We start from the raw sequence: 13,689 nt of genomic DNA, 5'->3' as shown, positions 1-13,689 counted from the left end.
TACCAGTCCTGGGGAAGAGGGGAACTGGGCACAAAGAAATCAACAGATGTAGCAAAGAAGCAATTTTTATCCTTCTTTATTTGTTGAAAATGTCACTTAAAAATAGTTCAAAATAAAAACATTAGAAAAATTGAACTTGCATAAGTAAATAAATCTACATGACAAAAGATCAAGTGGAAGGCAGCTGACACAGAGCATCCATCTTAAGACAGACTAACCAGAACCTATTTACAAAGTACTGTAAACAAAGTAACTATGGCAACACTGCAGTCAGTTTGACATGGCTTCCTTTCCTTTATTTATTTAATTTTATTTTATTTTTGGCTTGTTACGCTCAGTACATGCGTCTGTTCCAAAAACGTACTAGCACATCCTCCAGCATATTAAAAATCTTATAAACATGCACATGTACACAGCATGGGTTCAAATAAACTCTAAACTAGATGGATATATTTATACCTTTTGCCCAGGACTATAAGTCACAGTCTGGTTTAGTTCACTTATTGATTACAGTTCATGAGCCAAATGTTGCTTGGGTGTGTGCATAAGTGCAATGCCAGCGAGACAGCAGACACAGCCGAGCTGCTGCCGGAGTATGGGGTAGATTACTGCCTCTCCTACCCTGGCTCCCCAAAAATCAGTGAAGTTACTCTGACCGGAGCAGCACAGGGATGTCACTCGGGAAGTGGGAGAACCAGCTTCATGACACCCAGCCACACACCAAAATTTCACACTTCTACCCTTCATAAGTGAATGGATGTTAAAGCCCAGTGCCCATGCAATGAGGAATGGACAGATTGCCATGGCCAGTGGTCAGCTTAGTACAGTTCAGCTTCACACGCTTACTGCTGATGTGCGAGGAGTCAGAGAGCTGGTCACTTTAGGGACCACCTACCATCAAGAAGTAAGGACAGGGATGGTCAATGCTGGTCAGAGCAAACAAGGCCCAAGATTTAAAAAACAAACAAACAAACAAACAAATAAAATCACCCCAAACAAACTCACAATAAAATGAAAACCCATTTTAAAATGTTCCACCGTTTTTAGAATCCAGCTTTTCAGCCTAATTGCTTTTCATTCACAAATGCAATTTGCCCCACTCAGGTTGAACTTTAATTGCAATATGAGGGTTATAATTATTCCCTGTAATATTTCCTTCATGAAGAACTTAAAGAGTAATGAGCCATAGCCCATGATATGTGTCTACATCTCTTTGGGACACACTGCCCCTTGATATTCATTCTTAACAGTTAGAATACTCCAGACCTTCTGCTAAAATTAATGATGTATTGCTAGCAAGGGAAAAAAGGCAACAATAACAAAGGGGAACCCAGAGCCAGATGGAAATGCAATATGCAGACAGTCTATATATACTGTATGTGTTGGTGCTGGTATTTCTGCCAGCAATTTGTAAAAACTGTATAAATTCTTATACAGGAGGGAGATTGATCATTGCAGCTCTTGTCAAAGCATAAATGTACATATTTTTCCTATTGCATCAGAACATTTTTTCCTATTATAAAGCCCCTTTGGGGTGAACGGAGTAATTAGTTGTCATTGTCTTTTTTCATAACCAAGGTGAAGGAACTGCAAATGTTTTAAGTAGGGGAAAAAAATCTAGCAACCCCTTGTCGAGCCAAGTGTGCATTCCATAAAGAGGGGAGCACATACGGCAAGGTAAAAGCACTGGGAAAATATAAAGTTTGTTCACTACATGGACATTTAGAATGTGAAAATGTAACAGGACATAAGTATTAGAGGTCATGCATTAGAAACAGGCCTTTGGGCAAAAGAGAAGTTAACTGTTGTGTTAACCATTAGCTGCTAAGAGGCAGTTTCATCCAATGTGACTTCCTGATGTGCTAATGACAGAAGAAGTTCCTACTGCTCCAAGGAGTTAAATTAAAAATGTCTGAAAATGTTAATTGCACATTTTTATCTGTATAAAGGCCGCATGGGAACCACACTATTGCAGGGCACTAGCTCACTACAGACAACTAAGGGTGGTGGGGAGGAATATTTGGAGGGGAAAACTTCCATTCTTGATTTTAAGAAAACAAGTGCTAGTTGCTTTTTGGTTTTTACCTGACTCCAACTCAATAACATTTCCATTCAATAAATTAAGTACCGGGCACGTTAAAAGGAATAAAAAGGAAAGCATAAAAAGTGCTTACATTTCCTTTATAGGAAACCACTGCCAAATCCCTCTTCTGAGTGGCAGTCATTTGCAGACTTCTTATTTGCTTCCAGTAGCAGGTACAATGAGGTATTAGTTGCTGCAGATGAATTGTGAATCGTAGACCCCTTGCTGACCATTTTAGCTGTTCACTATTTACTTGTTTGTGGTATGTGTTATATCCTTATGGAATAGAAACAGACTATTTTTCACTACCACTTTTTTTTTTGTAACAAAAAAACCCCACCACAACAAAATAAAATAAGGAGCAAGAAGAGGCAAAGCATCCAGTTCTGCTTCCCAAGAACGCCTGAGGTCACACGCAACTGCCAGCAGCTTCATCCAGAATTCAAGCTAAAACCGAGGACTTGTGCCCAGTCTCATCCCTGGCACATTCATCAGTTTGCTTCAATAGCCTTCTGACTAACTTCTCTAAATCTTTTCTTGATTTCAGCTCTTCTTCCAAACATTGTTTCATTTTTTTACTCTCCTGTGGGGTGAAGAAAAAACCCACTATATTTATTCTTATCAAAGTTCAAAAACCTCATAGGCCCAAAAGAGCAAAGCATTTAAATATGTGGTTAATGTTAAGTGCACGCCTAAGTGCTTTGCTGAATAGTAATATACTTAAGCATGTGCTTAAGTGTTTTGCTGTAGCATGGCCTTGATCGTCACTGAAAAGTGGTGGGGGGAAAACCCCCCAAAACCCACACACCCAAAACAGGGACATTTGACAAAATTTAGTGCTGGTTTCCAAAGAGTCACAGACCGGGTCACTTGTGGTTTGGAATACACTAAGGGCCTGATCCTGCTCAGCCAGATCCTGCTGCTGTACAGATCCACATTGAAGTTACTGGGACTTCACACGGGCATAAGCATCCACCTGCAGGAATCCCAGTCCAGGGCCACGACCTCAAGGCCCTCTGGTAGTGGAGTGATGTCAAGAAGATCCAGAACTGGGGTGCAGGGGAGGGGAAGGAGGATGCTTCCCTCTCCTACCCCAATGGGGATTAATTTTTATATCTATTTATCATAACCCTATAAAAGGAACACTGAGGTCCGTAGAGACTAAAGGAGACAGGACAATTAAAAAACCAATATATGGCTGCCAGAGGCTAAACCCTTTTCTGTACTCTTCATATACTGACAAGTATAGAGCCCCACGGATCCTGCAGCCACTTGGCACGTAAAACTCCTGCTGACGTCAATGGGAAGTGTGCCTGTCAGGCAGCTGCAGGATCAGACCCATAATTTTGAAGCCATCTGAGTCCTCAAACAAAGATTGGCTAATTGATAGAATGTTGGTAGAGCAAGGTCACCTGTTTAATCACTGCTCCTTACTGACAGCACATGCAGAAATGCTCTAATTACCTGCTTTAATTCTTTGACCTGATCTTTCAGTGCATAAACCGTGTCTACCAGACTTCTAGAAAATAAGCAGAAAATTAAGATAAGAGAGATGAGGTGCAGTAAATCAACATCCGAATGAGATCTGCATACAAATTAAGAGTTAGTTGTGGGAGGTGCTGGCCGTTTGTATTTTATCTTAGGCTGCTTATTTCAGCAGGGCTATTAACATTTCTTGAGTTAAGTACGTGCCAGCACTTCAGTGCTGAGGGTCCATCCATAAGACTTTGTTCTGGAGTCTCAGCAGAGGAGCATTTAAACATCATAGCCATCAAAATTTAGGTCTCTTTTCAAAATTTAGAAAATAATGTTTTCTGCTATCCTTAGTGGCAACAAAGTTCCATGGCTTTGACTGCTGTGTTTTTGTTGCTGTAATTAAAAGTCACAGATGATTTAGAAATTGAAAATGTCCGGGTCTTTTTCATTAAGTGGACGTTATGTCTTGAGGTTCTATGGTCAAAAATCAATGTGAAAAGGATGCACTGCCTGGGTTATAAACAGTTACCAGAACATGCATTTATCTAGGTCTCAACAACAAAACATACAAGGCATTTACATCAAATGGTATGCATGGAATATGGATGGATGGCCACAAGAATGAATCTATTGGGGCTCGGCAGGAACAGTAATGGTTTTACAAATAAATAACCTGTAAAAAGGATTTACCTTAGCTGTCACAGTGAAAAATCCATGTGCAGACCCTGAGCTAGTGTACACTGGCATAGCCTCCAATGGAATTATGCTGATTTATACCAGCTGAGGATCTGGCCTCCAATTTTAAAAAGAAAAGGACCTAAATACAAATTGGAATCAATCTTGTACTCCTCCCCACCTGAAACTCCCAGTGAATGTAAAGGATGCACTGGGTATAATCTGACCCGAGTACCTATATCCTTCCAATAACACTACACAGAGAAGACATGGCCTTGGTTTTTAAGGTATTATCCAAAATCCACTGGAATTTATCATAAAGTTTAAAGCATAAACACACAAATAAGGAAGCCTCTAAGCAGCTGACTAGCCTCACGCACTTTTCCTCCGTGACAGTCTGACCATTGCTTCTTGTTTCCTCTATGATGATTTTCTCTTCCTCGGGCAGTAGGACCTGGGGTATGGAGTCTTTACGAGAGCCTATAAACAAGAGTTGCCAAACAAAAAGAAAAACTGAAACCTTCCACAACAGCTGACACCATTTAGAAATAACAAGCCTAATTGTGAACGGGCTCACCCTAGTCGATATTAGGATAGTTCATTGGGAAACAGCTGGAGGTGGAATTGGGTCCCCCATTCAGAGTAAGTCTAAGTCCTTGTGTTGCCTGCTAGCATTCATTCATTAGTATTTATATGACAGTAGCACCCAGAAGCTCCGGTCAGGATGGGGTCCCTGTTGTGTACACATGTCCTCTGCCTTAGATGGTTTCTTCAAATGCCATGATGAACATTCCTCCTTTGAGCTAACTTGCCATTTAAGCCTTGATAACACACTAGTTTCTGCGCAAACATTGTGTATCCAGGAATAAAACTTTCAACAGCATGTGCAGAGCCAGACACGTCAAGCCTGCTAACAACGAGAGCAGAAGTGACTCCTCTAGATCCCCACATGCCTACACTGCAGTACATTAAATACCCACATGGAGTCAGCACCCTTAAAAACTTGTTTTTTGAGTGATTCCCTATGATAGCTAAAAGAAAAGGAGTACTTGTGGCACCTTAGAGACTAACAAATTTATTAGAGCATAAGCTTTCGTGAGCTACAGCTCACTTCATCGGATGTATCTCACGAAAGCTTATGCTCTAATAAATTTGTTAGTCTCTAAGGTGCCACGGGTACTCCTTTTCTTTTTGCGAATACAGACTAACACGGCTGCTACTCTGAAACCTATGATAGCTGTGGCCATTCTCAATCTAAGCATCAGGAATACAGAAAGAAGGTACAAGATGGGCAATGGCCTAATTCAGCAAAGCACTAAATCACACATTTTAATATATAAGCATGTGTTTAAATCCTATAGACTTCAATGGGACTTTAGCAAGTGCTTTGCTGAAGAAGGATGGACTTAAGCATGTGCTTAAGTTAACTGGGGCTAAACCAAGTTGTTGGAGGCACTCGCTGAATCTAAAATTATTTGATTGCTTATAAATTAAAGTATTTGTCTGGGGTAGGAACCATTAGAAGATGCATGTTTCATGGATCCCAATTTAAAAATGTTTCCTCATCAGATAGTTCACCAGTGGAATCTGATCTCTCAACAGCACTGATAAATAGCTGTAGTTCCAGAGTTTCAGAAAATGTTAGATACTCGGGTTCTCATGAAGCAGCTTGTTCTTAAAGATGCGGCTGATCAAGAGATAATATTCAAGCTTCCTTTCAAAAGCTACCTACCAACCTGAGATTAGCATCAGTTTCTCTTACTCTCAGCCACAGGCACAAACTAAGTTTGTTTAATTCCTACCAAGTGCTAGTGAAGTAGCTGTGTACTACAACCCAGATCACCTGCCATCTTACCTCCTACTTGCTCATCCTCTGTGACAGAAGAAAAACAATAGCAAATAAACCACTAAATGTATGAAATGTTCTTATCTTGATGATTCAAACACCACGGTTTCTTTGCACAAGCTTGATTGCTGTATGTTGCAACACTGTTTTTTTCCTAAGAGGTGATCATCATTTCAGATACCTTGTGAATTATGTAATATATTTGTGTGTCTACCTGAACTGAGAGTTTGCTGAAAACCTGCACCAGTGCAATAGGCCTCAATAACTTTCAGAATCTGGGCATCCTCTTCTAGTGCAGCAGTACCTGCAAAACATTGCAAATATTGGCTAAAAGCAATATATTTTGGCTTCTTTTTTCTCTCTCAAAACCCTTGCAACAAACTCACTTACAAGGAGAGACAGCCATGCTTGTATGACAAATGGTATTGTCTCTAGGAAAGGGGCAGAGGTGATAGCTCTCCGTCCCTTTGAATTGAGAGTATGTAATTCACATGAAGGCCAATTAAGTGGAGTGGGGCCTACCTTTGGCTGAGGTCTGACTAAAGGAAGGATGGGGATCCTGGATAGCAAGTGCTGTGAAGAGTCAGGTAGCTACTACCCACGGTATGAGGGACTTGTAGGGGAAATAAAGTGCATTTGTTAAGAAGCTGCAGGTTTAAAACCCCACTGCCAGGATCGTTGAGAGAGGTACAACTAAGAACTAGGAATCAGGAAGTCCTGATTTCTAATCCTGGCTCTGTCACTCTCTCACTCTGTGGGCAAGTCTTTTATAGTTTTGTACTGTCACTCTTCACCACAGTATCTGATCCACTTCCATGTGAAAATCAAGTTATGACCCAAGTAGACTTTATGGAGTCTCCAGCAGGTCTCCCATAGCAGGATTAAAAAAAAAATTGGTGGGGAAGAAGGGGAGTTAGATTTTATCAATTTCTTTTTTGTTGGCAGGGGTTTAGCAGTACAAGGAGAAGCCTGCATTGGGAATATTATTCTTATGTTGGAAAGTTTTTTTTGAAGAGATAGCTTTTGCAGTGTTCCTTAAAGATGGGCAGACACTGGACTGGCCTGATCTCCTACGAGAGTTAGTTTCATAGCCAGACCCCCTTGACAAAGAATGTTTTGCCCCTAGCTCTCACAGGCTTCCTTCTTGGGCTTTGTGATCTGCATTGGCTTAGAAGAGCACAGCTACTGTGATGGTTTATAGATTGAAATTCAATTTAACCCATTAACTGCTTTGAAGATTATCCTTTCGGTCCCTGTTTCTCTATCTGTATGGTGAGGATAACTTCCCTACCTACCTCATCATGATTTTGTGATGCTTAAATCAATGGTAAGAGTGATATAAATCCTAAGCAGTCCCACAAGGATCTCTCAAAACTAAGATACATGGCAGCTGTGCATGGCATAATGGGAAGCTTATGGGTATGATGAAGGCTTTCAAAAAATCTCAGAAACAAAGTACCTTTAGTTATTTATGTGCAACATATGATACATTGAACAAATGGCTCTGTTTTCACTTAAAATCTCATGTAAATTATGTTGCAAACAGAACTCCCCTACAGAAAAGGAAACACTTACTTTTTCTAATAACAAACTCCTCATCAGATGCTTTTCTCTCAGTTTTCCTTTTAGGAAGAAACTTCTTCATGGTCTTTGGACTCTTGCTGGAATCCTATAGAGAAACAGACTTTCCTTCTAAATAGGAGCCAAAGGTAGCTAAAATAGCAAAAGCGGCAAAGAGTGGCACCTTATAGACTAACAGACGTATTGGAGCATAAGCTTTCGTGGGTGAATACCCACTTCGTCAGATGCATCTGACGTATTCACCCACGAAAGCTTATGCTCATGCATCTGACGAAGTGGGTATTCACCCAAGAAAGTTTATGCTCCAATATGTCTGTTAGTCTATAAGGTACCACACGACTCTTTGCCGCTTTTACAGATCCAGACTAACACGGCTACCCCTCTGATACTTAAAATAGCAAAGCAATTCAGACTGAATGTGGTTCATTGCATTATGCACTAAATTCCTTTGTAAGCAGTCAAAGTTAAGGAAACTTCACAGCACTTAGGGCTATTCCCTGCACTAGGTCTGTGTGCACAAATCCCAGTAAAAGCAATAGGAACTGTGCATGTGTCTCAGGCAAATGACAGGGGAATAAAACACAATCAGATGAAATATAATCTTTTGGTAAGTGATTCACATAAATTCACTAGAAATATGAGCAACTTTTCTGTGGTCAGTTATAAAATTCCCTATAGAATTGTATACATGTTAATTCCTAGACTATATTTTTATTTATAACACAGAACATATCATAAATGATACATTGTTTGTGTATATATATACACACACACTATATCTGTGTGTGTAAAATTATAAACACCTTCCCACACACACATATTATATGAAATATAGGCATATACACACAGAGTTAGTGTCTGATAAGATTGTAAAGATAAGAAACAAGTGTTTAGTTCTTTTGTTGAGCCATAATCATTCTTATTGTTTTTGAAAGCATTTGTATATGACAGGTTATGTGTAATATAAATATCAAGGGTAAAAGATCTAGTAACTAAATAAATAATAGGGGTGTCATGTTTTTCATGCAATGCAGCCTTTGTGTCACAGTTCTAAATATTTTTGGTGAACCTGTTCAAAATGTATTTACCAATCAGAACTGAATCATGTTGTAAATTATTAAAAGCAGGCACAATTAGGAAAAAGCAAACGGGAGAGGAAAGATCTGCTTAATAAAGGTCACAGCACAAGCATTCTATGTTACAATAAGCCAAAGAGATGTATCTACCCTTACCTTTAAGATATAAGACATCCTCTAAAATGAATATGTAAAGAAAGAGAAGATGAATGTGAGTGGTCGATGATTTTATTGACCAAGTCCATTTAATCAATAGTTCTAAAACAACATTTAAATGTTAGTGTTGCAATTAATGTGCTACAAGGATTGTCACACCCTCATATTCAACATGCAAAAGAACCAAAAAGAGCATGGTTTCATGCAAAATTATGAACGTTGAAAAATTAATTAAATATGAAATACATGACAAGCAAGCATTAATATACTCCTAATACAGGAAAAAAATGATCATGCTTCAATGAGTAGTAGTAGGATGTCAGTAAATATTGCCTATTTATAACCATACATCTTAGAAATGCAATAAATCACGAAAAATCCAACCTCAATATGCCAGCTAAGGCACTGACTCTGCAGCTGCTCTGCATGGACAACTCTCACCCAGACTTGTAGAGAAGCTATAGGATCAGGCTCAGGGGTGTTGCTCTATGCTCAGATTTGTTTCAAGAACAGTAACCATTTCTTCAAGTCAGTGGGGGTGAGGGAACATTTGGTGTAAGGGTGACAACGCCTGCTGGCGTGCTGTGAACTGTGTTTTCTAAAGTAGAATAGGACCCTTTCCTAGTGAAATTATTTTTTCTCCCAATCAACATCCCCCTAAATGGGAGACTGCTACAGTGTGAGGCATTGAAATACACCAGAATTTTCCTTCTACTTCATGAGAAATAGAGTTTCCCCTATAATCATGGTCAATATGGCCCAAATCCTGCCTTCTCCTCAGCAGGCACATTGGGCTCCCAACACAGTGGAACCACTGTGGATCTGTTGCAGATGAGGACAAAGTTGCCAGAAGCTTTTGCAGGGAGGTGTCCACACATGCTGCATCCAATACGGTCCTGCACCATAGGTTTCTGTGGTATCCATTTGCTCTGAGGACAGTGTGGAGTGGACAGGGATGACTGAACCTCTAGTCTTCCGTAGTGTGGGTTGCAAAGGCCACAGAAACTATTCCAGTCCTTAGGCTGGATTAGCAAAGTAGCTCCCTGGCCTGATAACCTGCAGTCAGGTGTTTCCCAGCAGTTAGACAAGTTTTATGGCCAAAGTACTGAGGGCCAGATTTGCTCCTAGAAGCAGCTCTTACTACAAATGGTTTTGTGGGGTCTCTGGAAAAGACCCAGAGACCCTATATGACATGGGTTTTGAGGCAAGATTCCTCCTCTAAGTGCTGTCACATGGTGCCCTCTGACCCAACAGAAGTTGCTGTTTGCACAGAAATGTGCTGCTGTAAGAAGAAACCTTACAAGTCATGCAAGGCAGGTAATTTTTCAAACTAGGAAATGTGTGTCACACCCTTTACCCCAAATCCGTACATGAGAATTTACTGATGGGCACCTGCTCTGTAATTTCAAATTATGACTAGAAACAGAACAGGAAAAATGACCCAGTTTAAATGGAAATGGCAACACTGATACACAGTGCGTAAGCAGTGTTCTGGGGTTTCCTGAATGCAGCTAGCTACGAGAAAGAGCACACAAATATGTAAAATTCCGCTCTATGAACAAGAAACCAATTGAAATCTCAGTGGATGTCTAAAAATCTCGTATCTTTCCATCAAAACTCCACGCCTCCCCCCCCAGACAATAATGAATTTCTTTCAATTGAAGCTCTAAATTCTCTTTACAGAAATGGATTTTTTAAATCATTTTTATACGTCTCATAACAGGAACCTGACCTGGTCTGATTTTTCATCCCCATTACATGGTTGTATCCATGAGGTTCAGCCTAAATTTTAAAAGGTCTCATTCAAAGCCATTACTGTCCACCAGGTAATTGTGGGAGGTGTGAATTAAGAATCATATGCATTGTGTTGGAGCCCTTTGAGCCATTTAGTGTGTGAACAGAAATGTTATGCCTTTAAAAACAGGGCCGAATTCTGGCTTCTAGTGCGTGAACATAGCTCCAGTTGGAGTTCATCTGAATTTACCCAGGTGTAACACCAAGATCAGAATGTTGCCTAATGTGTTTAAAATTTACTTTTTTCCTTCCTGCTCAAAGTGGGCCAATTAGTGTACATTCCAGATGAGTCATGCCGGGTCTGATTCTACTTGGAATTGGGATTCTGATTTGCAAAACGCAAACGATTCTGAAAAGGTTTTTTATTTTTAAGCTACAAAATGGTGCAGGGGAGGGGCCACATACAGATCCTAGCAGATGAGGTCCACTTCCCAAGAACCCTCTTCACAATTGGTGCTAAAGAGCACCCTGCCAGCAACCTCAGTAGGGTGGGCCTGAGCTGAATGGCTCTTTCCTAGATCCAATCCTGCCAATATGCATGTGAGATATGCTGATAGGGCAGTGAGAGACACATCAACTACACATGCTGTGCTTGACCCGTAGACGTTAAATAAGTGGCTTTTAATTGACAACCTGGAATCTTTCCATGAACACTAGCTTCACTTACACATTGTAATATTAAGATTTGTGTGGGTGAGAGCTGGGGGCTACCACCAGAACGTTGCCCCTTAGCACACGGGGCATTGCGGACATCCATTTTATGTGTGGGATCATCACAGCCTGCCCCATGCTCAGCAGAGAGTTTTTCACAGTACCGTAGGCTTCACGCACCAGGATTTGACCCTAAGTCACATGGTCATTCTCTTATCACACAACAGTTGTTATGGAATCACCATTAATAAATTCTCTTCTGGAGAAATCTTAAGCTGTTTTCTAGACATATAGTCTAATGTGCTGTGTTGCAATTACCCAGTCATAACTTGTGATTGAGATTCAAAGGGCTGTGGTGTCAATAGTTATATTGGTCAACCTACACATTTTTGGCCTATTTTAAAAGAAAATTCGTTTCTTATTGCAAAGCAGTGATTCATCCTTAGATTAAAATGTAGTAAATGGACAACAGTTTGTCTTATATGAAACTGCTTAGTCAACATTAGGGACTCAGAGCATGCAAAGATTAAGGGATCTTAACACCCAATTTAGTTTCCAAAATAAAATTTCTGATTTTCTTAATTAAAAAAATCATCTCAACTGCCACTGTGATGTCTCAACCCTCCTCCTAAATAATTCACTCCTGCAGCCCACAGACCCCCCTGCCCATCAGGTTTCAGAGTATTGCAGGACCTGAGAATGAGCTGTTATAACAGAAGGGTGGCTGACACAAACCTAGGATGCGTGTAGGACCATGAGACAGTAATGTTCACACCTTCGTTGTAACCAGGATGATTGGTTATTCAGCTGTTTAGTCATCTACTGCTACCGGGAACATTACACAATTACTCAGTTTATTTTAAGGGAGGGTAGGATAGTCTTGTGGTTAAAACAGGGGACTAAGAATCAGATCTGGGTTCTACTATGGGCTTCCCCACCGACTTCCCGTGTGTCACCTAAGTCCTGTAAACTGAGTTTCCCCAGGGGAATACTGACAGGGGATCTGTGATCTAGCACCAAAAATACAGGGTGGAGAAATATAATCAAAATTAATGGTGGTTTCCTTCCCACAACTTTCTGTGTTGAGCCCAGTTCTGAAGTCCTCATGTACATAAAACTCTCAAATGGAGGCTTTGTCTAAAGACTGAAGGACTGGAATCAGTGAAAAATATAAACTCTTCAATCCTGCAAATATGTATATACTTAACTTAAAGCACGAAACTTGTTCCATTGACTTAGTGGGACATACATGCTTAAAGTTAAGTATTTGCATAAGTGTTTGCAGGATCAGGGCTTTATTTTGTGCAGTCCTTTAACACCTATCTTCGTTAAAGGTCATTAAACCTACTCCTTTCTACTATCATCATGCAAAACAACTCTGTGCACAAACGTTAAAGATTTCTATGAAAGGCACAATACCCTGCATGTATCCAAGATTACCTCTTTGTAACCTAGAGCTGCTGATGGTCTGAGTGGAGGAGCTGGTCGGAGACAACTTAAGGTCCAGGGTTTAAGGATTTTGGGTGGTTCCAGTGGTCCACGAAGCTGTCCAGTTGAACTAAAAGTCTGAGAAAATACCTGATGAGATGGTGAAAACTATTTGCCTTCGCATGCAATATATGAGAGGGAAAAAAAGACCTTTCTCCATCTGAACTACCGTAAGGTCATGGCTTAGTACAAAGCAAGCAAGGGACATTAGAAAAATGACATGAATAGCTAGCTACGGTGTTCGGTGTGAACTCAACAGTCACAGGCAGGATGAGGGCTCAGAACCATGACCTCAATGTGAAAAATCCTGTAGCTCTATAAACTGGTCCGAAATCAACAAGATGAAATTCAATAATGACAAGTGCAAAGTACTTCACTTAGGAAGGAAAAATCAAATGCAGCACTACAGAATGTGGAGTAGCTGTCTAGGCGGTAGTACTGCCAAAAGGGATCGGGGGTTATAGTGGACTACAAACTGAACAGGAGTGGCCAATGTGATGCAGCTGCAAAAAAGGCGAATATGATTCTGGGGTGTATTAACAGGAGTGTTGTATGTAAGACACAGGAGGTAACTGTCTCGCTCTGCTTGGCACTGGTGAGGCCTCAGCTGAAGTACTGGGTCCAATTCTGAGCACCACTGTTTAGGAAAAATGTGGACAAACTGGAAAGAGTTCAGAGGAGAGCAACGAAAATGATGAAAGGTTTAGAAAACCATTTAGTCTTGAGAAAAGAAGACTGATGGGGGACCTGATAACAGTCTTCCAATATGTTAAGGGCTGTTATAAAGAGGCTGGTGATCAATTGTTTTCCATGTCCACTGAAGGTAGGACAAGAAGCAATGGGCTTCGTCTGCAGCAAGGGAG

The 13,689-nt window shown here is 40.5% G+C and overlaps 1 protein-coding gene across 6 annotated transcripts in view; it reads right to left on the bottom strand.

The window, feature by feature from the left end:
• Positions 1-60: 60 nt before the first annotated feature.
• The window catches only part of ARHGEF6 (Rac/Cdc42 guanine nucleotide exchange factor 6), a 62,629-nt gene continuing 49,000 nt past the window's right edge, over positions 61-13,689 (bottom strand). For 2 of the 6 annotated variants that reach the window (XM_038415163.2, XM_038415167.2), the window contains 7 exons: positions 12,779-12,916; positions 8,894-8,914; positions 7,656-7,749; positions 6,295-6,384; positions 4,615-4,714; positions 3,548-3,602; positions 61-2,666 (listed from right to left, as the gene is read on the bottom strand). In XM_038415163.2, coding sequence (XP_038271091.1) covers positions 2,526-2,666; positions 3,548-3,602; positions 4,615-4,714; positions 6,295-6,384; positions 7,656-7,749; positions 8,894-8,914; positions 12,779-12,916 — 639 coding nt within the window. In that variant the 3' untranslated portion in view covers positions 61-2,525. The remainder of the gene's footprint in view (positions 2,667-3,547; positions 3,603-4,614; positions 4,715-6,294; positions 6,385-7,655; positions 7,750-8,893; positions 8,915-12,778; positions 12,917-13,689) is intronic. The other 4 variants (XR_006274268.1, XM_038415164.2, XM_038415165.2 and 1 more) reach the window with 4 other exon arrangements.

The sequence above is a fragment of the Dermochelys coriacea genome, chromosome 9 (genome assembly GCF_009764565.3).
Source record: "Dermochelys coriacea isolate rDerCor1 chromosome 9, rDerCor1.pri.v4, whole genome shotgun sequence".
In the NCBI taxonomy this organism is placed as follows: Eukaryota; Metazoa; Chordata; order Testudines; family Dermochelyidae; genus Dermochelys; species Dermochelys coriacea.
The sequence above is the reverse complement of the archived record's forward strand: the minus strand, read 5'-3'. Positions and strand labels throughout refer to the sequence as shown.